At 37.2% G+C, this 27,483-nt stretch overlaps 2 protein-coding genes across 5 annotated transcripts in view; one reads left to right on the forward strand and one right to left on the reverse strand.

Annotated features, from left to right (window-relative positions):
- ESP3 (RNA helicase family protein) overlaps positions 1–27,483 on the forward strand; it is a 263,344-nt gene that overhangs the window by 111,366 nt on the left and 124,495 nt on the right. For all 4 annotated transcript variants that reach the window (XM_089828480.1, XM_089828478.1, XM_089828481.1 and 1 more), the window contains exon 18: positions 7,824–7,913. In XM_089828480.1, the coding sequence (XP_089684606.1) occupies positions 7,824–7,913 (90 nt within the window). The remainder of the gene's footprint in view (positions 1–7,823; positions 7,914–27,483) is intronic.
- LOC149554421 (uncharacterized) lies at positions 22,904–26,730 on the reverse strand. Its single transcript, XM_089828476.1, has 7 exons — positions 26,395–26,730; positions 25,542–26,196; positions 25,170–25,402; positions 24,902–25,054; positions 24,353–24,753; positions 23,810–24,215; positions 22,904–23,675 (listed from the first exon to the last, which is right to left on the reverse strand). The coding sequence occupies exons 2-7, from the start codon at positions 26,162–26,164 to the stop codon at positions 23,095–23,097; spliced, it is 2,397 nt and encodes a 798-aa protein (XP_089684602.1). The 5' UTR covers positions 26,165–26,196; positions 26,395–26,730; the 3' UTR covers positions 22,904–23,094.

The raw sequence follows: 27,483 nt of genomic DNA on the forward strand, positions 1-27,483 counted from the left end.
TTCGATGTTGATTAAATTCACTCTTGATTTTGATTTCGGGCACTTGGCATCTTCATGGTCTTCGGGACCACACCGTGTGCATAACAACTTTGGTGTGTACGTTGTACAGTTTCGCTCAAAGTGGCCCCATAAGTTGCATACCTGACACTAACACCATCGGTCGGCCGTTCACATCATATTTAATCCGACTGCGGCCTCCGTTATTATTGTTGTTGTTGGTGTTTTTGTTTTGTCCCCTTCTGTTGTTTTTGTACCCACCCAAGGTGGCACTGCCATTGTTTGTGTTTCCGTTTCCTCCCGACATGGATGCTTCCTGTGTCAGGAGCACTTGCTGATGCCCTCTTGTTTTCATATTGAACGGGCATTCCTTTGTGGAATGTCTTGCGATTTGGCATATATCACAAAACAAATTCTTCGGACAAGATCCCTTAGTGTGACCTTCCATCTTGCATTCTGTGCACCATAGCTCGTTTTCTTTAGTTTGGCTATTCCCCTTCTGCATATTCTTAAACTCTTTCATCATCCTGATTATGTCCTTCTGGAGAGCACAGACCTTCTTATTGGCCTTTTTGTCACCACTGCTATCTTCAGAAAAGGATTCATCCGAGTTGGATGATCTGCTTTTTTTCTTCTTTTTTGTTTTCCATCGCTCGATTGTATGCTTCTATGTATGATGATGGCAGTACAATCTTCATTTTCCTTTTTAACTCCGGGCGGAGTCCTGTGAACCATCTCTTTTTCAGCTTATCTGCTGGCTTACTTTCCATCTTATTTACTAATTCTTTTAAATTTTTAGCATATACACGGACAGTTTCATTTTTCCCTTGTTTTGTGGTGTAGATTTCTGCTACTATCTCATTGTCGTCTCGTAGCAGTTGAAACTCTGTAATAAATTCCTTCTTTATGTTTTCCCATGTGGTTAGCTTTGCCAGATGGGTGTCTGAAAGCCAATTGATTGCTACACCTCGTAAGGTGGCTCGAAATTGCCATGCCCATTCGTATTGGTCGTTTTCTCCATTCGCTGTTCAAATCGTCTCGCAAGTTTTGCAGTGTCTAATCGGGTCATCCGTGCCATCCTTGTTGAACTTTGATAACTTTTCCTTTGGACCGGCCATCGGTACCCTCTCTTTCTTTTGTTGTGCTGTTGTCGGTACTCATGTTGTTCTGTATTTCTGTACCACTCTGAAAACCTGCGTTACAGACACGTACGTTCTCAAGTGGCATGAAGGCTTCCTTAAGGACTTGGTTGTTCTGACCAAACTTTATCTGCTCGTCAGGTGTATCAGGGACGAAGAGTTCACCCCACGCTCGAGTTCCTTTGACACTCCGAGCCGTGCTGGTCCTTTCCCTTTTGTCCGGATTCCCCCTGGGCGTATACCAGTTTGCCAATTCTTCCTTCGTTCTTTTGATCACCCTTCGTCTTTCTCGGACTTCTTCTATCAGTCTCTCCCTCGATCGACTTGGTGATTACATTCCATTCGTCAATGCTCCTATGTTACTGTGGTCACTTCCTGTGCCACCATTGCCATACCCTTTGGCGAGTTGTCGGAGTCTGTGCGTCCGGTCGCTTTGCTATGTGCGGTTTAATGTTTCTTGTGCCACATGTATGTTGTCATCTTCTGGATTCTTATTTCTGTCTTTATTCAATGTGTTCGACATTCATAGCACCCAGTCCTTATAGGCAACAATGCCAAATGTTTACCGTACAGGGTAAAAGAATACTTAACACATGTAGTATAGCATGATTCAACACAAAACAGATACTTTATTCATATATGCAATATGCACTTCATGCTTACAATCCAAATACAATGATTACGATGATACTTCCAAAATCCATTCCTCATGGTGTACATATACCTTTTCGAAGGGGTGACTCAACCATCATGTGCCTGTTCGGATACTATTCTACTGGTCAGCTACAATATAGATTTTACCGAGAACATAAACAAGACTTTATGTTCTTCAAAATAACTCGTAAGTACCTTAAATTTAAATAAAGTTAATTTTTTAAATATTTAAATTACTTAGCACCATGCTTTCTGCCATGTGCATCTCTTATGAAATTTTTCCCAAGCACTCTTGATCGTCTTGCTGGCGTTCACTCATTTGGATGCCACCTCCTTTTTTGAATGCTTGGGTGATGCGCCTCAATAGTCATAATATTCACCATGCCATTAACTGCCATCATTGTTGTCTAATAAGAAACTTTTTGTAAAACATATTATTGTGTATTTCAGATCTGATCATCACCATTTCTGCTGCATATGCATCTGGTTAGGTGCTGGCAGCTCTTGTTTTCTTTTGAAACTTTTTTTGATGTTTGACATTTCTAATACAAACGCCCGTGTATGCTGGATTCTTCATTATTCTCCATCTTATTTGAGCCTTCAATAGTAAAAGTAATATTATTTCTTTAGGTTTTGCCTATTGCTGGTACATGGTTTTGATGCCTCGATTCTCGTACAAATGCTCAAACAGATCTACAAAGCATGCTCTAGATGCCTCTATCCTCCATGTCTTTGCTACCATACATAAATGTTACATATTGGACTATTTGTATCTCAATACAAGTGCAAGAGGTGCACTTTACTTATTTCTTTTTCCTTTTGCTTCTCTAATGTTGAAATTGTATAAATCAGATTTAATTATAAGTTGATGGACTGGCAATAACTTAATAGCCTCACTGATGTTTCAGTTTAGACTTGAATGTTAAATGTCACAATTTTGTATATTACTTATACTTGCCAGTTTGACCAGTTGAAGGATTTTGTTGATCAGTAGCAAACAACACAGTAGACTTTGGTATTGCAATGTGTTCGGTGTGTTTGGTGTACACATGGACAGCATTATATAAGTGACTTAGGATGTTCTGGAGACCTGTACATGAATGGACATGTCTCCTACGTGGGAGGCACATCCATTCCTTGACGAGTCTTCCCTTTCCAACGAACGCAACCATAGTTGCTTTCAACGCATTTGCAGATAAACATATGTGACCAAGTCGCATTTCACGTGTCCAAATTTAATTAAATTTGGTGGTTTGAATAATGACGGTGTGTGATTAAAACAATTGACATTTAATAGATAAGGTAGCCTATAAGGTAAGTAAATGAATACACACACACACAGACACACACATATATGCCAACTCCTTTAATTTCATATATAAAGAGTTATATTTCATTTTTAATCACACTTTATATTTATTCGACTGAACTATAACATTAACACTCCCTCTTAGTTACCCCTTAGTTATGAAGGATAACACAAGGATAAATATTACTTACTCTAAGTTGTTGAATGTTTGTACTTTTGGCAATGTGGGATAAAACATTCTTTACTCTTAAGTTGCTGAAACATGGAACTTTTTTGGTCGATTCCAGGTATGAAATGTATCAGAATCTGATTGTGAAACAAATCTCCCGTGTGTTCACATCTGGGATTTATGTTTCTAAATGACAAAATGTTTAGTGATTCTAATTTGATCTTTCAGATATTTTTAAGACGTAGACTGCAGATTAGCAATCTCTGAACTTATCTATCATGACATTCTGACTTGATCTTTCTAATACAGAAACCTGAATTAAAATTAAAATTATATGTTTCAAAATTTGAATTTTGAAATTTGTGATGGTTTTGTTTAGCATAGGTACTGGTATATGGCATTCTAAACTTAATTTTATTTTTTAACTGCACACACGCAGTTTGAATTTTTGCAAATTTTTACACTCCAAACTTCATCTGAAATTTATGATATTAATATAATATTATTACGTATAATAATATTATTTTATTTAAAAGTAATATTGAGTTATTTAGTGTAATTATTTAGCAATGTCAAACTATTTTGACAATTTTCTGGATATATTACTTATATTTAAAAATAAATAAATTTATAAAAGGTAAATTTAATGTTGATTTTTCCACCAATTTTTACTTTTTCCGAATTTCATCCGAATTTTATGATCAACAAACTTGAATTCGAATTCAAACCTTGTGACTTTATATATATATATTTGTTTGAGCATACCAAAAATGTATCCAACCTCCATAAATTTTTTGTTGTACCAGTGTTTTGTGCCCATGTACCTGTACCCATTCCCATTCCCAATTCAACAACTTAGTCTTTATTTTTAATTCCTCCTTGTGAAGTAGCTTCTCGAACAAGCTGAATTAACTTAAAGTGACATTATTTTATAGCTTTATTATAGTCACTTCATAATTCAATTAATGATATGCACTTAATTATTGATTATTATTATAGTATTACTGCATCATCAATCATAGCAAATCAATTTTGACTTCACCAGGTGGTAGCCCATTGCATTCATTGCTAACCAGGGTGCCTTACTAAAAATAGTAGGTCCATCGTTATCGACACTCGATTTACTATAATTAGTAGATCCCTAAAATAGTGTATTTGTGTTCACCTACATTCCCTGGGGACGCGTACCTAGCCTAAAAACAAGTGTTTCGGAACGGGGACGTCCCAGGGACGGGGGGATAGGTATGGGATGTCCCCCAGCCATCCCCAAAAAAGGCAAATTACTAGGGGATGTTCCCAAAACTCAGGGACGATTGGGAAAAAAGGGGGGATGGTTGGCCGTGTCCGGTACGGAAAGGAGATGCCTAGATGTCCCGCAACCATACAGGGTACGGCCAGCTGTCCCCAAATGTTTTTTTTTAAATTTTAAATTTTTTAGAAAAAAAAAATTATTATCATTTTTTAATGCAAAAAAATTAAAAAATTGAATATTAAAAAGTAATTTTAAGGCTCGTTACTAAGTTGCCGAGGTGGGCCCCACCCCTCCAAATGCGGTAGAGGCAGAATAGGAGCAATAGTCTGCTTCATTTTTCTATGTTAGTTTTTTATATTGAATGTGAACATGATTATGATACATTGATACTTATTACTTTATGGCAGCCCTCTAGCCTTTGGGCGTATAGCTTTAGGCATATTTAGATTTAGATTTTCAGATTTATCATGTTTATCATTATGATATTGTTCACTGATATTGATATGCATTTTGATAATTGAGTACTGAAATCGGATATTAATTCCTAGATGGCATTCAAATGTTGTATGTTATGGTTCTATAATGTTTAAATGACATGCTTTGCGCTTAGTTTCATATGAATGCCATGTATATTTTAAAATCTCTCTCTCTCTCTCTCTCTCTCTCTCTCTCTCTTTCTCTATATATATATATATATACACACATATAGCCGTCCCCATTTGCTGTTTCCCCCCCTCGTCCCCAAAATCGCCAAAAAAATTTGCCATCCTGGAAACCCATCCCACCGTCCCCCACTGTCCCCGTACTGGAAACTCGGGGCAACATAGACGTTCACCTTATTTTGGTTTGGAATGCAATTCTGCTGGATAGGTTTAGGGTATTCGGTTTCCAAAAGTTTTCTACATACGCATCTCAAGTAGTAAAGCCTCCACTTGTCAATCTCAATCGTTTGATTCCAAATTCCACCCAAGTATGAGATGTAGATGAATTTGAGGATGGGTTTGATGGAAAGTAATTGAATTTCACAAACATGCTGAATCATTCTTTCAAATATCTAATTCAACAACTTGCACTGACTTACTTGCAATCAGATGAAAACAATCTCCATTCTAGTCTTTGGTCAAAAGATTATGGAGTGGGGTTCAATAAGTGCCATTGCTGCAGAATTGCAGATGTTTAGTAGGATCAAAGTTATTTTCCCATTTCTGCACGTAAATTGGATTTATTCGAACCTCCATAGGGATGAATTAAGTATTTTGTTCTTGGCATCCTTTGAGTTGAATTCCACAATAAACAAGTTCTTCACTTCTTTTCCAAAATTCTTATGTCGATTGTCAATTCCCATGTTAGCCATGATATTGACTGATCTCTTGTTGCATTTCTGCCTATTATCTTTCCCATAATGTCTGTTTGGGCTAGGGTCTGCCTCTTGATGAAACCTTCACAACATGACTCCTGTGGATTACTCAGGTTTTTGGGTTTCCTTGGTTTCTTATTCCAACTTAGTGTCTCTTAGTGTTCCCTCTTTCCCAATGGTTTCTTTTGTTCTGTGCTTAGGGAATACTATTTGTCTCTGACATGAAAGAGGAAATTGTGCCCTTATTTTTTTGGCACAAATTTTCCTGATCATTGTATTCCTGTTCTGCTAATTTGTTCTCAGTTTTCCATATTTTGGATTATGCCATGCCTGATATGGAACGAGCTGTATGATGTGTGAACTTTTTTTGTGCTCCATTTCAATCCATACAAGTAAAAATTGACTGAATTACTCTTGAACTGAAGAGGAGATGACAATCCTTTTATAATTGTTATTCTGTTGTTTGTGTTTTCACTCTGTAGTTTGTATTTCAGTTCTGATACTATTTTTTCCTTCATAACCTGCTGTTTATGATTCTGCCCTTATTTTGATATTCTGCTAATGCATCATTGGTGGGAACTGATAACAAAATATATATTTTTAATCGAGGGGAGGCAAACATAAGAATTCATCAAAAGATATATTTTTCGTTGAGGGGAGACGAAGGAATTAGTACATAGCATAGGTTAATGAACAAGAAAATTTTAAATTAATATGTTAAATAATTACCTAAGTGTTAGTGATTAATTATTAGTTGGTTTTCGGGTAGTATAAAGTTGAAAAGCTTTATAATGTTGTTGAAATGTAATAATCAAATATCTAAAATGAGTGTTTGATTTGTGTGTTCGAGCCTTTGGGTCTGCTCAATCTCACAATTTCAATAGTATGGGACACCTAAAAGTATGGTTTAAGTTTTGCCTCCTTGGAAGGTATTGACCAAGAGAGTGGGTTTGGAAGATGTTGATAGATGCCTCAAGATGTTGAGAGCTTTCGCCATTATTGTTTGGCAAACAATTCGATTGTGTTAATATTCTTGAACAAAATGGCAAGATGTTAACTTCAAGTACATCGAGGTTATTAATGGTCAAGGATGAACAGTATGAGCAATAGGAAAGATAAATGTCAGAAGAGAGGAAATTTTTTTTAATCACATCTATAGTTCATGAAGTGTTAGCTTAAGAAAGTCTGGAAGGACATCAAGTTCAATATATTTCAAATATTAAGTCTGCAATAGGAAGAAGTCAAAACCATTCTATAAATGGAGTTAATATGAGCGGTTTAATAGATCCATCTTGAAATAGAAACTCCTGTGCATTGCATTTTATATTCTTCCAAGTTTCGGTTTTGAAATATTTTGATAAGAACAACTTTGCAACAGAACTGTCCTGACATTGTTTGGCTTTTAATTAAAGGGAACTTAAAAAGTGTTTGATATCTGTTTGAAAGAAATATTTGAATTAGAAATAGAGTCTATTGGCATAACGGGGACTTAAGATTTTTTTTGTCTTTTCAATTTTAAAAAACCCCCCTTTCAAAGTTTAAACATTTCAAAATTTCAACAGATCCCATCTGCATTTAGTTTAAGAAGGCATCTTCTGCAGCCAAAAATGTTGTCTTATAAAGTAGGCTGACGAGTTTATCTGTTACATTGCATTTCTGAGTATCTATAGTCAATGAAGAATTTCAGTGCAATTCATTGTGCTTGCCTGCATTGACTTTATTATCATTCTTTTCCATTCTCCTGTAATCTAGTATCCTGGAACTACGCTTTGCCTTATCAAGGAGTTGACACTGTTCTTTACTCATCAAGGAATTCAATCCCATGTTAAGAAAATACTATTTATCAATCTAAACAAACCTAGTCACAATATTTTAGACAAAATTATTATTTTGAAATAGAAGAATTGATATATTGCTGAGTGAGATCTATTTGCGCTTTTTTGTAGGTTCTTGTCATTGTTGGGGAGACTGGATCAGGGAAGACGACCCAGATACCTCAGTATCTTCATGAAGCTGGGTATACAAAACGAGGAAAGGTGTGAATTTATTCTCATGATAATATTCAAGTTTCAATTGAAGTTTTTTTAATCTCTACAAGATACAGACTAACTAATTAGAGCTATTTTTATTTTGTAAAACACGAGTTGAGGAAAATGCCCTCAGATGTCAACAAGATCATAGATTATCTTAATGTGTGGGAAGAGAGCTATTCTCATTATAATCATCTGTAATGTTGTAATCCTACAGTCAAAATGAATCAAAATGTTAAGATTGGTTTCAGAGAATGAACATATTAGTGTGGCCACAACTATTGTATTGGTTGGTGACAGACACACAGACATCCTGTATACAACTACCACTGATAACTTTCATTTGAATCTAAGACAAGATGACATCATTATCATAACTCATGCATTGCATCGAGGGTGAAAAGTGGTAAATGACTGAGATGTTTATATATTCTCTTTATTAATAAGCTAAAATTGGTTGGGAAGGTTCTCTGCTACCAGTTGTTTCTGTAGATTTTGATGATTCTTTTATAGTGGGAGGCTTTTTTGTAACTAGGAAAACTGGTAGGAATTGAATGAAGACTTTCTTATTTTTATCTGAGATATGCTATCTGTAGCTGTATTGTTTTCTCAATCGCCTTTTGAAGATTAGCTAACTCCTCCTACAGATACTATGTAGGTTGTTTTAACTTTTACCTGTATTTAGGACAACCTGATTGGCATCGGTCACAGTCTCTTAAATGACACTCTCTTGGCCTGATGTTGTTCTGATAATCGGGTACTGATCACAACTGATCAATTATATCTCAATTTAAGTCGATAAAAAGCTAGTCAAGGAACGAGTTTTTCGAAAAATTGATTTCTGTTGGTTTGAAGCATCATGAACTTGTTTTTAGAGTAGTTGGACACTTGAGATGATATATAACCTCTCAGGGAAGAAAATAATTTTCTGTGCAAGTTAGAGAACTAAGTGTTTTTCTCACTGAAGTGAATTTTCCACTTGGACAGAGGGTGAACACATTGAATTCCATGGTGAATGCATATTTGTCCCAATGAATGGACAACTCCAGCCAACAGGCCATCCACTACAATCACTTTGCTATGAAATAGAAAGCTCATGTTTGGGAACCAGCAAATTTGTTCATATGCAGTTAAACTTGGAATTTGAAGGGCTGTCGCTTTGCATGTCTCCATCCTCAGGGAATGCGCCAAGATTAGTTAAATGTGTTTTGATTCTTGCACATGGATTTACTCTCATGCTTACAACTTCAGGGGAGTTGATTTTGACATTCTTGCCCATTTCTTAGCAGGGTTTTGAAAAAAAAATAGTGGTGCATGTTTTAGCTCTTCTAACCTGTTGAAAAGTTGCATTGGTCATGTTCAGACCTATATACATCATACTACATTGTACATGACTGATTGCAGTGTTGTTGGAAAGTGTTTATCTCTTCAGAGTTGAAGTCTCCACTTGAATTGTTCATTTAAGATATCATCAAGTTGTCTTTGATGTTTTTAAAATTTCTTTAAGCTTTGAAAATGACTTTGAATACTCATGTATGACTGTTTTGTTAATTCAAGGATGGTAACACATTTGAAGACACCAGAAAACGTCAGAACAAGTGGAAGGGCATGAAATGTACTAACACCAACATGAAGAACGGCAACGAAGGCAAGACAATGAGGGTTTGCAATTATTATGACATGGAAGGCCATAATGGAGAGGCTTCTTGAAATTTGTACGTGTAGTTACATTTCACTGGGAAGCTCAAGATAAACAAAGATAAGAAGAATAAGAATGGTGTACCCGTGGGGTGAAGGAAACTGATTGTTCTTTGGTATCAAATGATAGAATTTCTTTAGCAACTATGTGGAATGGTGCAAATGTGGCCAGAGATGATGCTGAAGACAGAAATGAGTCTACCAACATGTTTCATGTCAAGGTGGAGTTTAAAAGAAAAATAGCAGATGCACTTTTGATGCTTAGTCTTAGGCCAATTTCATTTTTTAAAATTGTGTGCAAGGTTTCCAATTCGATTAGTGGTGGTTGAAGTGATATGAAATGCCTTTTCATATCTTGTGAGTACATCACAAAAGACATTACTCGTGTATTCATCATCACCTCCTTTCCTTATACTAATCACATCCTTGCATGACAAATATTGTTATTGATTAGACTTCACTAATTGCTTCCTTTGTACATAATCAATGTCTGATTATTATAATTGATGACACTAATTATTATCGTGCCTCATTATGGTGATATCAAATAGTTTTTAGTGGATAGTCTTGCATGCCTGTCTTAACTGATATTGTAATCTATATCATTAATTACTGTTGGCACTGGTTTGAGCAATTGCTTCCATTTTTTGTTTATCAATCTCTCTTATTATTGATGGCTAATTGATGTCTTCTCCTTGAATCCACTAACAATATCAGTCGCTGTCATCTGATTGGAATTATCATCAATAATTACAATGCTTGTCTTAATCGCTGCTTATATATCATCTTCTTTGGTAATACTAACCCATCAATGCTTTATGATTATCATTGGCCACTTATAATCATTCTTAACTTGTTGATTTGGGAAGATTAACTGATTAGTCAATGCCTGCCACTTTAGTAGCTTCTGGATGATACTTTATTGAAATCTGTAAACATAACTACTTGACTAGTTAGATACTTAACATACAGGTCTTTGTCTGTTGTTTCATTGGTACTTTAATTAACCATCGGATCAGTGCCTACTTCTGGTCTTTATCATTAATCAGTGCACGCGATGACTTCATCAATATGCTGAATCAATATTTGTTTTGATGTTATCCTCTTTCTGAGTTTCTCCAGATTCTTGGTTCAGTTGACCAATATATTTAATTTTTGAAATGTCCTATCTTCATGTATGTTTTCTGTTCTTTATTGATGATGTGCCTTCTTTAGAATGAAGATGCAATGATGACTGACTTCGTTGTTGCTTCCTCTTCATCGGATGTAGATTATGTTCATGGGATCATCAATTGTCTTTCATCTTGCATAGTCATGGCTCTGCGGATGTTCCCTATGAGGCTCAGTGCCTAAATGAGGACAGTTGGGAAGCTTTGCAGGAGTTGGTCCTAGTGCACCCTGCAAATCGACCTTTGGGATTTTAGAAGCTGCCCTTGTAGATAGACACAATGCATGAGTGAAGGACTGAGTAAAGCAAAATTCCTCTACAGGTGCAAAACCTTCTTTAAGGGTGAACACAGTATAAGGAAACCGTTAAAATCTATAGATCAGATATATTTATAATCTCTCTCTATATAATAGTTGATAAAATTCTGTAGAAATTACTAATAATAATTTCAGGATCTCCCAATATGTTCAAATCATCCCTGTTGTCAAAACTCACAATTTATGTCACGCACACACACACACACACACATACATGTTGACAGATTTCACTGTTATTAAGACAGAATGTAATTACCATTGAAGACTTTTTATTTTATGTGTCCAGTGGTATTTCTATTCTTCCCCGATCAGATATATATAGGGAGACATGTCTGTTCTTGAACGTGCCTCCCTTCCATATATAATGAATGCCCACTTTTAAGGCTTGTGACCATTCAGTTGCTAATCATATTTGCTATTGTAATATGATGCTAATCACCGACAAGTCAACTGATATTTCATATTAGTAATCAGTAATGTAAGTTGATAACATATGTTGTAATATGCAATTTCATATCAGTATGTATGTAAATTCCATAGTTATAAACTTTTTCATTTACTCATACACAAGAATGAATGTTCATTATTTCTATCACTACCTCTTAGCTAGGGAGGATAAATAAATATATCATTCTTAATTAGATTAAGATAATATGTGTAATAACCCCAACCGGTTATAACTTTGTCAAACATCAAATTCTTCTCTAGTTAAGTTGTTTGACATTTCATCAAACACTTTGCAAGCAAGCTTTGATACCATTGTATTATCTCTTGTCAATTCAAACCTCAACTTCTTGATTTGTAGGTTAAGGAATATTGTCAAACACTTACAATACGATCTCTATGCTTGCTGTTGTTAAGAATATAACCTAGATAAACCTACAGGTCTGATGGTATATACCGTACCTTCTCTTAATATATATATCTCTAATGATTGGCATTTAATATAAATATATATTGCTCCTAGAGGTGCCGGCGATTTCTAGATGATGCCTTGTTCGGTGCTTGACTAAATTAGTTAATCATAACTAAACTATATCTGCTAGATCGCCGACTTAGGAATAATAACAATTTTTGTTAGTGCCAAGGGTTATGTCCCTTGAGGGACATACCCTCTAGAAAGGGTATATTTTTAGGTTGTGAATGCAGTTTAGAAGACACACACAAAATACAGCAGTCTGCTCTTCTAAGTATTCTACTTCCTGCGATTTTATCTAAGATTCTCCCTCACATTGAAAAGTGCAATATTTAGTATTGATCTACATTATAATAAGCAATAACTTCATCCATATTCAGAATACCAGAACAAGGGATCTAACTCAGCATATAAGACTGGTTTTGAAGTCTGATTAAAAGACAAGAATTTAGCAGAAAACTTACAGTTGTTTCTGAGTTTCAGACTTATTATGCTTGCTTGAAATGATATCAAAGGGAATCTAAAAGCCTGTAATTGATTACTACTATATCTAAAAAAAGAACTAAATGCATATGCAATTCTCTTTTGGCTTTCCAAATACATATAGATGAATTTTAAATGAAAAATTTGCACTTACAGCCAATTGGTATTTTGTCAAACACTTCGCATGCATACTATTATGCCAATCATGGAAGATATAAATATGCACATTATATCAAATATATAGACTTGCAACTTATCACTCCTTTAGTGAGATATTGTCTAATTCAATGCTTAACATAATATTCCAAGGCTCTTGGCTTTGCAACTCCAAAAAAAACTGAGTAGAAATGACATCATAAATCTGATATAAATTATGCATCTACAGCTACTTATGACAGCCACCTTAACAATGCCAAATGACCAATTTAAATGATGCAAATTGATTGTAGAACCTGATATACAAATCGCTCAATTAAGGAGATGAAATTGCAACCATAATCAAGCCAAGTACTGTAGCACGGGTACTGTTCACAATACTATTCACGTCATTGTTCATGGCATTGTAGTGGCCAGCAATAAATGTATTCTCCAATTTAAGCACAAATAGAACTCCAGAATCAAGCTCTTTCGAATGCCAAATTCAGTGGATATTTCACCACCTCAAATGGTTGCAACACTGAAGAATTAACGCTCTCCAATGGCTAGTTGAAATCAGAAACTCTTAGTTTCTTCTCCCAAATTTATATCAAATGCAATTGAAAATAATCAGATGCCTAACAATGAAGCTCTCAACTCTATTTATTCTTTTCCTTCACCCTTCCTAGAAGACTAAAAGCTTCCCCCTTTTCAATACAATAATTACTTGTCCTTTTAGAAAATGCACTCTCTAGAAGCTTCCCCCTTTCCAATACAATAATTAGTTGTGCTTCTAAAAAACTAAATTAATTAAATATAAAGTCACCTTTAGATTAATTTATTTGTTGACTTAAATTTAATTTATTTCTTCTTATTTCTCCACTTAGCTTTTGGAGAATGAAAAGCTACGAACTCCATTGAGGGCCCAAAAGATGGGGAACATTACAATATGGCATGTCCACAGATATCTTCTAGAAGATGTCCACCATATTGTATGGCATATCCACGGACATCTTACTGCAAGATATACACAATATTGTATGGCATATCCACAGATATCTTACAACATCCACCATATGGGTTATTAGATGGGATGGCTTATCCACAAATATTTTATTACAAGGTATCCACCATTATTTAATGACCCAAAATGTCCATACAGTATGTGCACACGTACCACTTACATGATACTTACCATAGGGACATTTGGTTCATGGACCGTCCATGGATTTTAAGTCCAGCATGACATAATTATACAATATCGGCATGACATAATTATACAATATAACTCATAGATATCCACAAAATGATATCTGTATATTGTTTTACAGGATATGGTTTATCATGATCTGCTTAGTTATCAATCGTATGATATCCATCGTGATAAGAGATATAAGATATTGCAAGATCATCACATTGTAATAACTTATTGAAAGACAAGTGATACTCATTAGAAGTTGTCATTTTTGTATATGTACACAAGGCTCAAATAATAACAATATTAAGAAATATAATTCGATGAGTATAATAATCAAGTGTACTGAGATTCATTCTTAGTAATTACAACCATACGAAGCATATCTCAGAAGTGTTCTACCTTTATTCTTGCAAGAGGTTTGGTAAGGCTGTTTGCTATCTGGTTATCTGTATTGATGTACTTCAGCTCAACTATATTCTTCTCAGCCATGTGTTGAACATAGTGATAAGGTATCTCAATGTGTACTGATTTTTCATGGAAAAGTGAATTCAAGGAGAGTTTGAAACAATTCTAGTTGTCACAATTCTAGTGTATTGATCAAGGTAAGAGTGAGGGCATCTATTTTGGATTAAATGGTAGCACTAGAGGCTTCAACCCAAAGATAGGTTTCAAGTTTTGGTCACGCTCATTGCTTTTGCAGCTTCAACAATTGTTTTGTTTTTCCTTTTAGTAACTCCATTTTGTTGAGGACTATAAGGAACAAATAACTCCTTAATCCCAACATTTAACAAAAAAATTGAAAGATTTTTGAGGGGTAGTCCATCCCATTATTTGTTCTTAGTGTTTTGATTTTCTTTTTTGATGCCTTTATACTAATGCTTCAAATTCTTTGATTCTTAGAAGAAATTCTTCAGATTCTTTACATCTTAAAAAATATATCCATGGCTTCCTAGAGTAGTCATCTACAAAGATAATGTAATATAAAAATCCTCTTAAGGAGGGAACAAACATAGGTCCACATAAATTAGAATGAGTGAGTTCAAGTACATTTTTAGATTTGCTTTCATTATTGTGAAAGATGTTTTTAGTGTTCTTCCTTAATGCACAATCTTTGCCCCTTCTTGTTTAGGTTTGAGTTTAGGTATCCTATTACCATCTTCTCTAAAGAAGGTAATCCTTGAAAATGAAAATTCCGTAGTCTCCTGTGCGAGACTTTATTTGCTTTAGTAATTCATGAACCAATGTTGATGAGGGAGAGGTTTGTTGGTGTAAATAAGTATTCACTTATTACACTTAAGTTTACTTAGGTTTAATGCATTATTTAATTATTTTTATTTATGAGACACTTAGGAGTTTGCACACCTTGTGAGTTGTCATGTAGACAACACAGGAGTACGCAACTCTATTTAAGCACATGGTGTCTACAACACTATTTTGCGTGTCGCACCCTTGTAGGCTTATCCTCTCATCACCACACTTACTTACGTGCTTAATGGAGGATAACCCATATTTGGTGGACATGTGCTTGGTTGTATGACACATCATGATGTTAACTTCTATACATTTTAGAAGCTCTCTTGAGGCCTTTATATTCAGGCACTCCTAGTGTACTCTAGGAACCAATTATTGAATACATTGTTATTCTGATCATACTCTCTCTCTCTTTGGTCTACTGTGTGCTTGTGTTTGAGTTCTTAGTTCCTGGGTGAATTTTTCCCTTAGGCAAATTCTTACATGGTATCAGAGCATAGAGACTTTCTCATCACATAGCTGTTCGAGACCTTGTTTGCTTCATCACCTCAGCCCGAATCCGGAGTGCTGCAGAAATTGGGAGTGTCTAGCACCAGATCTGACCTCGCCATTGTGTCCGGAACACTGAACTGATGAAAATCGACTATAAGCACGCCTACCTTGGCCCATAGTCGACTGCGAGGCAAAATTTTTTGCAAATTGGAACCCGGAAGCCTCTCTTTGCAATATGGGTATGATCTTTTTTAGATCTGTAATTTAATTTTCGGATCTGAATTTCTCTGTTAATTTTCAGAATTATTTTTTCCGTCATATTTCTGTGCAAATTTTCAGAATTTATTCCCCAAGCAGAGAAATTTTTTTTAGCAGACCTGGGCTGTGACACCCTGGATTTGCCAATTTGGAAGGATTTATTTTAATTCGCAGGGCATATTTCATATACACTGCACACGGCTAGCGCAGCGGACACTCTTACTTTTTTCGGCTCGAAAATTCGATAAGTAAACCGGCCCGACCCGTATACAAATCCGGCTGCTCACAGTCCAGCGGCCCCTCCAATCCCTCGGCGGGCTCTTTAAATTTAAAGTTTGCAGGTCTGTTTAATTTAAATAGCGCACCCACTTTCAATGTGGGATTTTTGTTTGCATTTCCCGGCAGCTTGAACATGTTCTCCGGCCCTCGCAGATGAAGTCTGACATCATAGATCATTCCAACACGACCAACTGTGATCTCGGCACCCGCTAATTTCATTGGTTGCATTGTTTGCTTCCTTCTAGCCACGATTTGCGTCTTCCGGCTCGAATCATGGTTTCCCGGCAACCCTGCAAACAGTTGACGTCGCAGTCATTTTTTTCGGCATACGTTTTTTTAAATCGGCCCACATTGTTTTATTTATTCCGGCATGCGGATGAAACAGTTTGGCGTCTGTCGTTAAAGCTTTCTGCCGACCATTTTAATAAAGGCCTTGACTGCATATAACTCTCCGGCGTCGTGTTTCTATACCTCCGACAAAGATTTAACAACGCCTAGACACGTGGCCTCCGCAGACCTTGTCACGCGTGCTCCCTTGCCACGTAGGGGACAACTCATTGCCTCGTCAGCAGGTGACGCTTCTAATTTGAGACATCATCCCGGCATTGCCACGTTAGCCACGTGGACATCCGGGTCTTTTCGCCACGTGTCACATCCGTACAGTACGAACAGCCTTGTTAGCTGCCACGTCACCCAAGGGTGCGTTTTTTTTGTTGACATCACATTTTAACAGGTTTAAACTTGACGGCCGTTTGACCGTCAAACCTGGCCATTTTATAACTGCGTTGACGACCGTTTGACCGTCAAATTTAGACTCGCAGTTTCTCCTCCATACCCCTCTCCAGATTGCTTTTTAGTTTGGTAGCCTGACTTTGCGAGCCCATAACTTGGACATCCAGACTCCGATTCAGGTGCAATTTTTCTTGAAATCAAGTAAAATTTCGTAAATTTTTCAGTGGCGGTGTTGTTTTTTGGTTTTGGTGCACAGATTTTGCAAAATTTGTGTTTTTTGGCGACTGTACCTGCATAATCCTGCCTTTTGCAACTCCAGAAGCTCCGTACGGGCACATTTGGTCACTTTTTCAAGTTCCGTTTTTTTTGAAAGTGCATATTTTTTCGTCTACTTTCCAGATCTGAAGACAGATTCTAGGGTTGTGTGGACCAATTTCTCACTTTCAGAATTAGGCCTTCTTTGGCATTGTAAAGCTTTGATTCTTTTTCAAAATTGTTGTAAAACTAAGCTACAGTGCTTAAGTGACAGATTTCAGCCTAATAAGACAGTTGTAAAAGAAAAATCAGAAAGTCCACTTTGTTCAATTTGACAAGTGGCCCATTGTAAACACACTACTTATAAAGTGCCAACATCATCTTTTTTGGGGGGTTCTTTTGATTGAGTGAAAAGGGGGGGTGTGTACTGTGTTTTTGTGTCCCTCTCTTGTGCTCTTTTCATTTCTGCATCATGGGTTTTAAATGTCCTCCTTTAACTTCACGCAACTATTCTACATGGAAAGATATTGCATGGAGTAGATTAATGGAAAAAGGATATAGTCTTTATGTAGATGGTACAATTACCAAACCTATTGATGCTAAAGAACTCATTGATTGGACAAATCAAGACTGACAGGCTTTAGGTGTTATTAGGAGTTGTGTACATGGGGATCTTCTCTTTCACATTAAAAATTGTTCAGAATTTAAGGAAGCTTGGGATAAACTTGAACAGTTGTATGGTAAAGTGGATGAAGAAAAGGGATTTCAGATTGAGGATGATCTACTTCTCTTGGATCCTAAGAATTATGACACAATTCAGGATTACATAATTAAAGTTAATGAGTATAGGGAACTTTTGAATGATTGTGGAAATCCCATGAAGGATGATAGGTTGATTCATCACATCCTGAAGAAGCTACCTTCTGAGTACGCCAACTTTGTTTCAAGTTTTAATACTCACAGGTTAACCATGGGATCTGCTTACCAGAAGCCTTCCTTTGATGGATTTGTAGACATGTTGATTGTTGAACAATCACACTTGGTGGATTTTGGACTTCGCAAGTCATCTAAGACCAAAGCCTTAGTGGCTCGTGATGATCACAAATCTAGTCAAGGGGGAAAAAGCAACAACAAGAAGAAGCAGTGGAAGCAGAACACACAATCTGAGACACAACAATCCTCCTCTCAACAAGGTGGTTCTTCTTCAAACAAGAAGGGAAGTAATGAAAAGAAGGACAAACTCTTTTGTGCATATTGCAAAAAGCCAAATCATGACAAGCATCATTGCAAGACAAAAAGAATCGATGAGTTAGAAAATCTACTCAAGAAGAACAATATTCAAGTGCCAGGTACTTCCAAGGAGTCTACTCCTACCTCTTCGAAGGGTAAAGGTCAAGCACTTACGACAAACTCAAATTCTTCTTCGGAATGGATACTTGATTCAGGTGCCTCTTACCATATGGGTTCTTCAAGGCAAGACTGTTCTTCATTGAAGCAGTCAAAGGTACCACACATCTTTGTGGGAGATGATGCTAAGATGGAAGTTGAAGGAAAAGGACATGTAGAAATGGAAGATGGGGAATTCAAGGATGTTCTTTACGTTCCAAATCTAAGCTCCATTCTCCTATCAGTTTACCAAATCACTCACTCTGGAGATGGTCATAAGGTTGAGTTCCTTCCAAATTCAGTGATGGTGCGAAGTCTCAAAGATGATTCATTGGTAGCAGTGGGGAAAGTCAATGATGACAAGGGGCTTTACTCCTTCTCCCACTTTGTGCCTAAGAGTCCTTCCCAAGCCTTGTTAACTCACTCTACTTCACACATCAACTTATGGCATGAGCGGTTTTGTCACCTTGACTTCCGCTCTCTTCAACAAATTTGCTCTAAACATATGGTCAAAGGTCTACCTAATATCAGCTTTTCTAAGGGAGAATGTTCATTTTGTTTAGTGGATATGAATCTCAAGGAGAGGTATGATAAAGGGAAGTCTTCTCGAGCTCCAGTTGTTCTTTAGCTAGTTCACATGGTATTAGCAAGACCCTTTGCAGTGACTTCAGTCAACCAAGGCCGATACATACTCACATTTGTTGATGACTTTTCGAGATTCACTTGGGTCTTCTTCCTTCATCATAAGAATGAATTGGTTAACAAACTTCAAGCCTTCAAGACTCATGTTGAACACAAGTGAAGGAAAGCCATCAAAGTACTGAGGGTGGACAATGAGAACAGATACGTAGACAGAAGAGTTAAGAACTTTTGCAAAATTGAGGGGATTGATCTTCAAAACTCACCAGCATTCAGTCTGCACAAGACAAATGTTGCAGCTATGAGGATTAGGACTCTCAAGACCATGGCAAGTTGCATGATTAAGGCCAAGTCTCTCGATCCTACACTTGAAGTTGAAGCCATTAGCAGTGCTACTCACATACTTAACAGGTCTCCTCATCCAGCCTTAGATGGCAAGACTCCTTTTGAGGCATGGTGCGGTAGAAAACCAGTTGTGAGTCACCTTAGAGTCTTTGGTTGTCCAGCATGGGCAAACCTTTCTTCCAGGAGTTGCAAGGCACCGACACCTAGGCCTTGTACCTTTATCGGTTATGAAGACATGCAAAGGCTTACAAACGAATGGATCTAGAGACACACGAGATCTTTGTGGAGAAGGATGTTCACTTTGAGGAAAGTTCTCCTAGCTTGTCCTCTACTCCTCTTCGCACATCATACATAGTGGAAACTGATAGTGACACTAGCGATAGTGCTTCAACAGGTTCAGACACGTGGGGTTCTATCGACAATTGTAGTGAGAGGTCACATCAGTGCAGTCCACGTGCTTATATTGCCACAGTGAAAGGTCCATCACAGCATGGTGCATCTCGTCTTCCACCTACAACTTCAGTTGACTTGGGAGACGGACTTGAGGACTTACATCTTCTCATTGATGATGATTCTTCTACAGTTGTTGCGAGAGCTCACTCTGACCCTCATGTCCATTCTCTACATGATCAATCTTCACAGTTCGGCGTGATTGTGGATCCTTATGAACAACAATTAGTGGAGGTCTCTTTCTCAGTAGAGGAGACAGATGATTCAGTGGAACAGGTTCAACAGACATCCTTGCCAGATCTGTATTCGTTCTTTTCAGCACAGTTGGAAGGGGTGAACTTCAACATCAATACAGGGATGCTTGAGCAGGTTTCAGGGCCAGCATACATCTTCAGGACTGTACCTTTGGCATTGTTTCTTCCTAAGGGGAGGAACACCATTCTGCATTCTTGGACCAGCTTCTTAATCGGAGCAGCTTTCACTTGTCGGCATTCTTCTTTTGGTGGGGGGGGGGGGAGCTTATTCTGTCTCTCTTCCTTCTCTCATTCTCTTATGTATATATTGGATGTATGTCGTAATGGGGGGTCTTGATTACTCCATCCATCGATGCATCCTTATTTATCTCTCTTTTTGGGGGAGGGTTTTTCCCATGAGGTTTTCCCTCTTTCCCCGCTTTATGGGAGATTGCATCTTCATTATGTACATGGGTACCTAATATGGCCTAGTAGTCGGGACCCATTATGCATCTTCATCCTAGTTTGTAAGCTTAAGGGCATTCCCCTAAGTTACACTTAAGGGGGGGTGTTGGTGTAAATAAGTATTCACTTATTACAATTAAGTTTACTTAAGTTTAATGCATTATTTAATTATTTTTATTTATGAGACACTTAGGAGTTTGCACACTTTGTGAGTTGTCATGTAGGCAACACAGGAGTACGCAACTCTATTTAAGCACATGGTGTTTACAACACTGTTTTGCATGTCACACCCTTGTAGGCTTATCCTCTCATCACTGCACTTACTTCCGTGCTTAATGGAGGATAACCCATATTTGATGGACATGTGCTTGGTTGTATGACACATCATGATGCTAACTTCTATGCATTTTAGAAGCTCTTCTGAGGCCTTTATATTCAAGCACTCCTAGTGTACTCTAGGAACCAATTATTGAATACATTGTTATTCTGATCATACTCTCTCTCCCTTTGGTCTACTATGTGCTTGTGTTTGAGTTCTTAGTTCCTAGGTGAATTTTGCTCTTAGGCAAATTCTTACAAGGTTCATAGTTTGTAAAGACATCTACGCCTTATGCCAATGGTTCGGGCATTTTTGATATTTGAATTCTTGGACCAACCTAGAACTTTTCCATCCAAGGAGATGATTTTGTATCTTTTGTCCTCAAGTGCTGAAATTAACACTAAGTTCCTCTTGATTCCAGATACATATAAAACTCCTATGAGTTCGTATGAAATGTCAGATATGAGATTGATAGTGCATGTCCCAATTGCTTCAGCTGCATAGCTTGTATCGTCTCCAACTATTACTTCATCATCATAGTCTTCATTTATAAGTTCTAGATGGTCTCTGAAGCCATAGTAACATGGAGAAATGTCCTTCCCCTTTTTCCCCACATCCCAGAGATGGGGACTCACTAGGAACTTCATTCCTCTATCCCCAACAATGTCACCAAATTTTGCCACCTCTTCCTAGGATGGGGGGAGGTTTTGGTGTTGACTATTTGTTTATTCGATTGTTTATGTTCAACGTTCAATGTTCCTATTCAATGTAATGCTCATGTATTTACTCTTTTACATCTTTATATCTTATATTGCAACATATCTTTTCATAACTAGCATTTTAAGTACCATATGTATAGTATACACAACCCCCCCTACATCCCTCGCCATCGTCCCCCGCCGTCGCCCTAACAGTCCCAATATAAGGCCCCTTTGTCCCCTCGTCCCAAAAACTTGTCCCCCTGTTCAGGAGTACCTGTCCCCTAGGGCAGTGTAAGTATGTTTGAAGCTTGTTATATATCGAGAAGCTCCACTGCCTATTACCCACATATTAGATTTATTAGAGACTTGACTATATCAAGCATAATAGAATACAAGTTTTTCTGATTCTGAGTTTGTTTTATTTACCTTTGCAGAAGAGGCTTGAGTTTTGAGTCTCTCTGGACACTTTTTTACAAGAATGCAACAACCCCTTTTTCCAGGTCTTAGCTAACAATTAGCATAACATTGAAATACATATACTACTTAACATTCATGAGAAGGAAGTTATAATAGTTATGTTCATGTGAAAGAGATTAAGAGTTACATGCAGTTTAAATGAATCATCATAACTAACAACTGAAGGCATCATCGATAAATCTAAATAAAGGATTTAAGTTTTCCATACACTAAATTCTGAAACTGGAACCCACCTAGGACAGTATCTACAAAGCCCAAGTTGGTCCACATATACCATTTAGAGGACAAATAGTTAAACCACTGTATGATAACGACCAACATCATTTAGGGCATCAAATACGAATGTATCATCGCTTTCCTTTCCTATTGCTATCTATGGCAATGTAATGATCTGCTCTTAATATGATCAAAATAAATTAAATCTTGACTTGAGATATTTTGTCAAATAGTTGCAATGTAATCTTGGTATTAAGCTTTTATAACATTGTATTATTCTGGCCATAGAAACGTGAATCGGAATCGGATCGGAATCGGCAAGGCCGAATCGAATCGTGAATCGGCAATGAATCGGCAATGAATCGGCGATGAATCGGCAAATTTGAAAAAACCCTTTAAATTTAAAGATTTTAACAATTTAAAACTTATTTCATGCACCCTTTATTGAATATAACTTAAGCACACTATAACATCATCAAATAGAAGTTAAAACTTAACATACATAAACATGAAACATAAAATCCATCACATACGTAACTATGTTATCTAAGCTTCTAAAATGTAAATTGTAGGCTAGCTGAAGTAAATAGAAATCAAATGATCATAATGATTTAAATCATAGAATGTATGTAAGATGATCCATAAGACATCAAATCATAAATTTATGTAAGAATCTAAGATGAAGATCCATGAAAGTTTGAAACTTTGAAACATATGTCTATCAATGATTCAGTATCAATATCTGTAAACAAAATATAAAAACAAGGCTCCAGCTCAAGCCTCAGGCTCATAGTCATCATCATCCTCAACATCATCCTCAAGCTCGGCTACAGCCTCAGCCTCAGCCTCTGAGTATCCAGTCTGCCTAGTAGCAAGGCGTCTAATGTAGGTCCTAGAGGACTGTCGAGCCATATCTCCCGCATATAAGATGGGCTCACGAATGTCGCTAGGGCCTATGTCTGTGCGTGCACGTGTGCGTCTACCAATGCCTGAAGAACGTGCTCTAGCTGCCTCAGCCTCTATATCCACCTGGTCAATCCACGCACGGTCTTCCTCAGTGAAGACTGGATCTACAACCTCTGTGAGCCACTCTGATTCTGGATCAATCTCCTCCAGAATGATCGGAGAGGAGTCAGTGCCCAAAATCTGTCTGATCCTAAGACGGAGGTTGTAATGAACGAAGACAAGATCATTCATCCTCTGCACTGTCAACCTGTTTCTCCTCTTCGAGTGGATGTGCTCGAACATGGACCAACTGCGCTCACATACAGAAGCGCTGCTTGGCTGACTCAGAATACGAATGGCAATTTTTTGAAGTTTTGGGGTTGTGGCCCCAAACATTTGCCACCATCTATCTGAAATAAGGGAAAATAAAAATAATTAGTCTCATTTACAAATTACAAATTACAAGTTAACTCTAAAATTACATAATCAACTTTAAGTTTAGAATCTAGATTCATGAACATTGAATATATTATTTAATTTTTACCTGGCTGTATTGTTTCCCGAGCATCTATGGCTACCCTGCTAGAGAAAAGTGGCCCTTCTTTATTATTGAACTTATCAAGCTCAATAATTGCAGCACTGCTATCCTCATCAGTACTCAACCTCTGGATCACTGTATATAATCCGGTGAGAACCTCCTCATCCGCCTTGAAGTCAGGACGGAAACGAAATGCCGAATTCAAAAAGTAAGCTGCTGCATGGATGGGTCCGTGGAGCTGATTCTGCCATCTCCTATCAATGATGTCCCAAATAGGGGCATACTTCTCCTGCACTCCTGCATACTGAGCTTTAATGGCCTCCTTGGCCCTATCCATGCCCTCATATATGTAGCCCATAGAGGGCTTCTCCTCATCAGCAGTTCGCAGGAGAGATACAAGAGGCTCAGTGGCCTACATATAAAGTAAAACAAAAATTTGAGTCAAAACTTAAACATAGAATAATTCAATAATATAAGGTAAAACTAAATCATTAAACAATTAGCATAGTAAACTGTAAAATATTAAATGTTAAATTGCAATAAAATTACCTTAAGTATTTCTCTAGCAGGTTTCCAAAAACCATCATCATCAAATATGCAATCCACCACATCTATCCCTGCAGTGGTCGTAGCATAGGAAGATGAAATCCACTCCCGCCCAACAAACATGCTCCTCAAATCATCCCTTGATGTCAACAAGGACTGCAAGGTGATGAAATTCGAGGCAAACCTCGTGATCCCTGGACGAGCTAACTCTTTGTCTCCTGTGTACTTCCTCATTGTGCTAAGGACAAATGAATGATTATAAATAAACTTACATATGTTTTTTGCCCTTTCCACACATGACTTGACCCACTCAAGTTTGCCAATTTCCTCCAACATGAGGTCAAGGCAGTGTGCTGCACAAGGGGACCAAAATATGGTGGGGTGCCTCTCCATCAAAAGTTTGCCTACAACAATTTTAAGATAATTAGAAATTCAAATTTCAAACATGTTAGAACTTAGAACTTAGGAAACTTAGAAATTCTAAGTTAGAATTAGAAAAAGTTCAAAATTCAAATAAATTTATTTTCAAAACTTAAAAAGTTAAAAGTTTACCTGCAGCAACATAACTTGCTGCATTATCCGTCACCACTTGCACCACATGTTGTTCCCCCACCTCTGCTATAACTTCCTCAATAACCTCACATAAGTATGTGGCGTTTTTTACATGAGCAGAAGCATCAATGGATTTGAGGAACATGGTATATCCTACAAGTAACAAAACAACGAATTATAATTACTATTAGCAATCAACAAATCAAAATTTGAAATAGTCAATCACGATTCAAAATTATGTATGTAGGAAAGTAGAATGATCAATCACCTCCACAGGATACAAGAAAATTGAGGAGTGTTCTTCCCCTCCTATCTGTCCAACCATCAGTCATGATGGTGCAACCCTTTTCGATCCACTCCTTTCGGTTGTCCTCAAGCTCATGCCTCATATCCTCAACCATTTCCTCCAGGAGGTATCCACTCAACTCAGCCTCAGTTGGGGCTTTAAACCCCGGACCACAAATGGCAACTGCATCTATCATGTTCTGCCAATAAGGAGTCCTGTCACAAATAGATAATGATATTGATTAGAAATTTAGATGTCAAAAACTAAAATCATAAAACAAGTAGATATAATTAAAGTTTTACTTTTACTTTTAACTTTAACTTTGAAGATAACAAAGAAAAAAGAATCATTTACCTGGCTGCAATAAATGGAATGTTGCAAAAGTACCAGAATTTGCAAATCTCTTTTCTGGCAGCATCATGAATCTCCTTGTTCAAACCCATGCCCTCAAGCGTGGGTTGGGAGCCAGGAGTAGTGCGGGGCACAAAGTAACTATCCATTCTGCTTTTCCGCACTCTAGGCCGCAATAGGTTGGTGTTGGACTCTGTCTGAGTATGAGACCGACTACCACTAACACTCACATGAGCACTAGCACTAGGATGAAAAGGAGGCCTAGAAGAACCCTCCCCAACACAACCTACGGATGCGGAAGCTGATGCAGATGCACTTGCAGATGTAGATGCGGTTGCGGATGTGGGAGCACGGGAGCCAATACCTCTTAACCCTTCAAGTTGCATTTTCTTAGTCAACTTGTCTTGTTCAATTTTTTCTAATGCCACTAAGCAAGAGCGTTTTGCCTCAGCGGTTTGTTGAGTGCAAACTGTGACATCATGGCCAGGTATGCCAGCAATGTGGTATTTCAATCTATAGATACCTCCCGAATTTATTTTTTCTTTGCAAAATATACATTTTGTTTGATATTTGGTTCTCCCAGGAAACTCTTCATTATATTTCCAGCATTCATCTTTTTTACCCATTGTGGAAATTGGAAAATGAAAGCAAAGGGCTGCTGCAATAAAAAAATTCATGTAAAAAATCAAAGTTTGCAACTAATAAACAAAAACTACAAAACAACAAACCCTAGTTTGCAATTTAGTAAAAGTTAAAACTAAAAATAAAAAACATTCAAGATTTGCAAATGAACACTAAAAAAATTTAACAAAAAATGCATACTACACTAACATGCAAAAAAAAAACCAACACTTACCTCTTGCAAATGAGTTGAGGAGTGTTGATATTGACTCCTTAATGCTCCCAATGCAATTTATGGCCTCCCCAAATGGACTTCTGATCTCTTTGGTGCTCTTCCTTCTTGCCGGTTGGAAACCTATGGATTCTCTTTTCTCTTCTGCTCTCTCACTCTTCCTCTCTTCTACTCATACTAAGCAAATAGAAGGCTCTTTAGGGTTATAACAAAGAGGAAAGTCAACTTAGAAAGCAAATAAAACATGTGTTTTTTTTTAAAAATTGAACTTTCTATCCTTGCTGCCGCGGCCGATTTCTGGCGATACCCGATGGCGATTCTGGCGATTTTTTCCATGAATCGCCGATTTTGGCGATTCATGCGAAAAAATCGCCACCAGCGATTTCCGATTCCAAAAAAATCGGGAGCCATGAATCTTATCGCGATTTCGGCGATTTCGGCGATTTCATGGCGATTTTTGGAACTATGATTCTGGCCCTTAATCTGAGTAAAGAAATCAATTTCTGACCCTCGGAATTTAATCAAATAGTTGGCATGAAAATTGAATAATGAACCTGTTGATACTACTGTTGTGATTATTGCATCACATTTAGGTAAATATCTATTCCCCACATATTAACGCATAATTTCCAAATCAATTACAACAACAATGATCTCAAAGAAAAGACTAAGTTGTATTGAATGGGTAGTCATATTTCAATTAATAACAGATATTTTAGGTATGCAAGAAGACTATAGGTATGGACTCAAGTATTTCAATTAAACTGGAAGTAGTGTACACACCCCTACTCAAGTTTGTAAACACAAAGAATTATAATTGAAACCTGGTTAGTAGTAGACAACTAGAAGTTTGTGCTGTGGTCCATGACATGCCTCCAATGGCTACAATTCTAGAACTGTCAACTCCCAAATGCTCCAACACTCATCGTGATTTACTAGTATCAGCTTTACCGGAATGTCTATAACTTGTGACCTCTCTATAAGTGCAGATGTAGATGCTGTAACCAATATTCCGTTTGCTAACACTGCTGTCCCTTATGCTCCTTGCGGATTATGATGTGTACACACTGACTGTAATACGCATTGTTGGAG

Source organism: Cupressus sempervirens, chromosome 5 (assembly GCF_028749045.1).
Source record: "Cupressus sempervirens isolate cs-2001-9-10 chromosome 5, ASM2874904v1, whole genome shotgun sequence".
Classification (NCBI taxonomy): domain Eukaryota; kingdom Viridiplantae; phylum Streptophyta; class Pinopsida; order Cupressales; family Cupressaceae; genus Cupressus; species Cupressus sempervirens.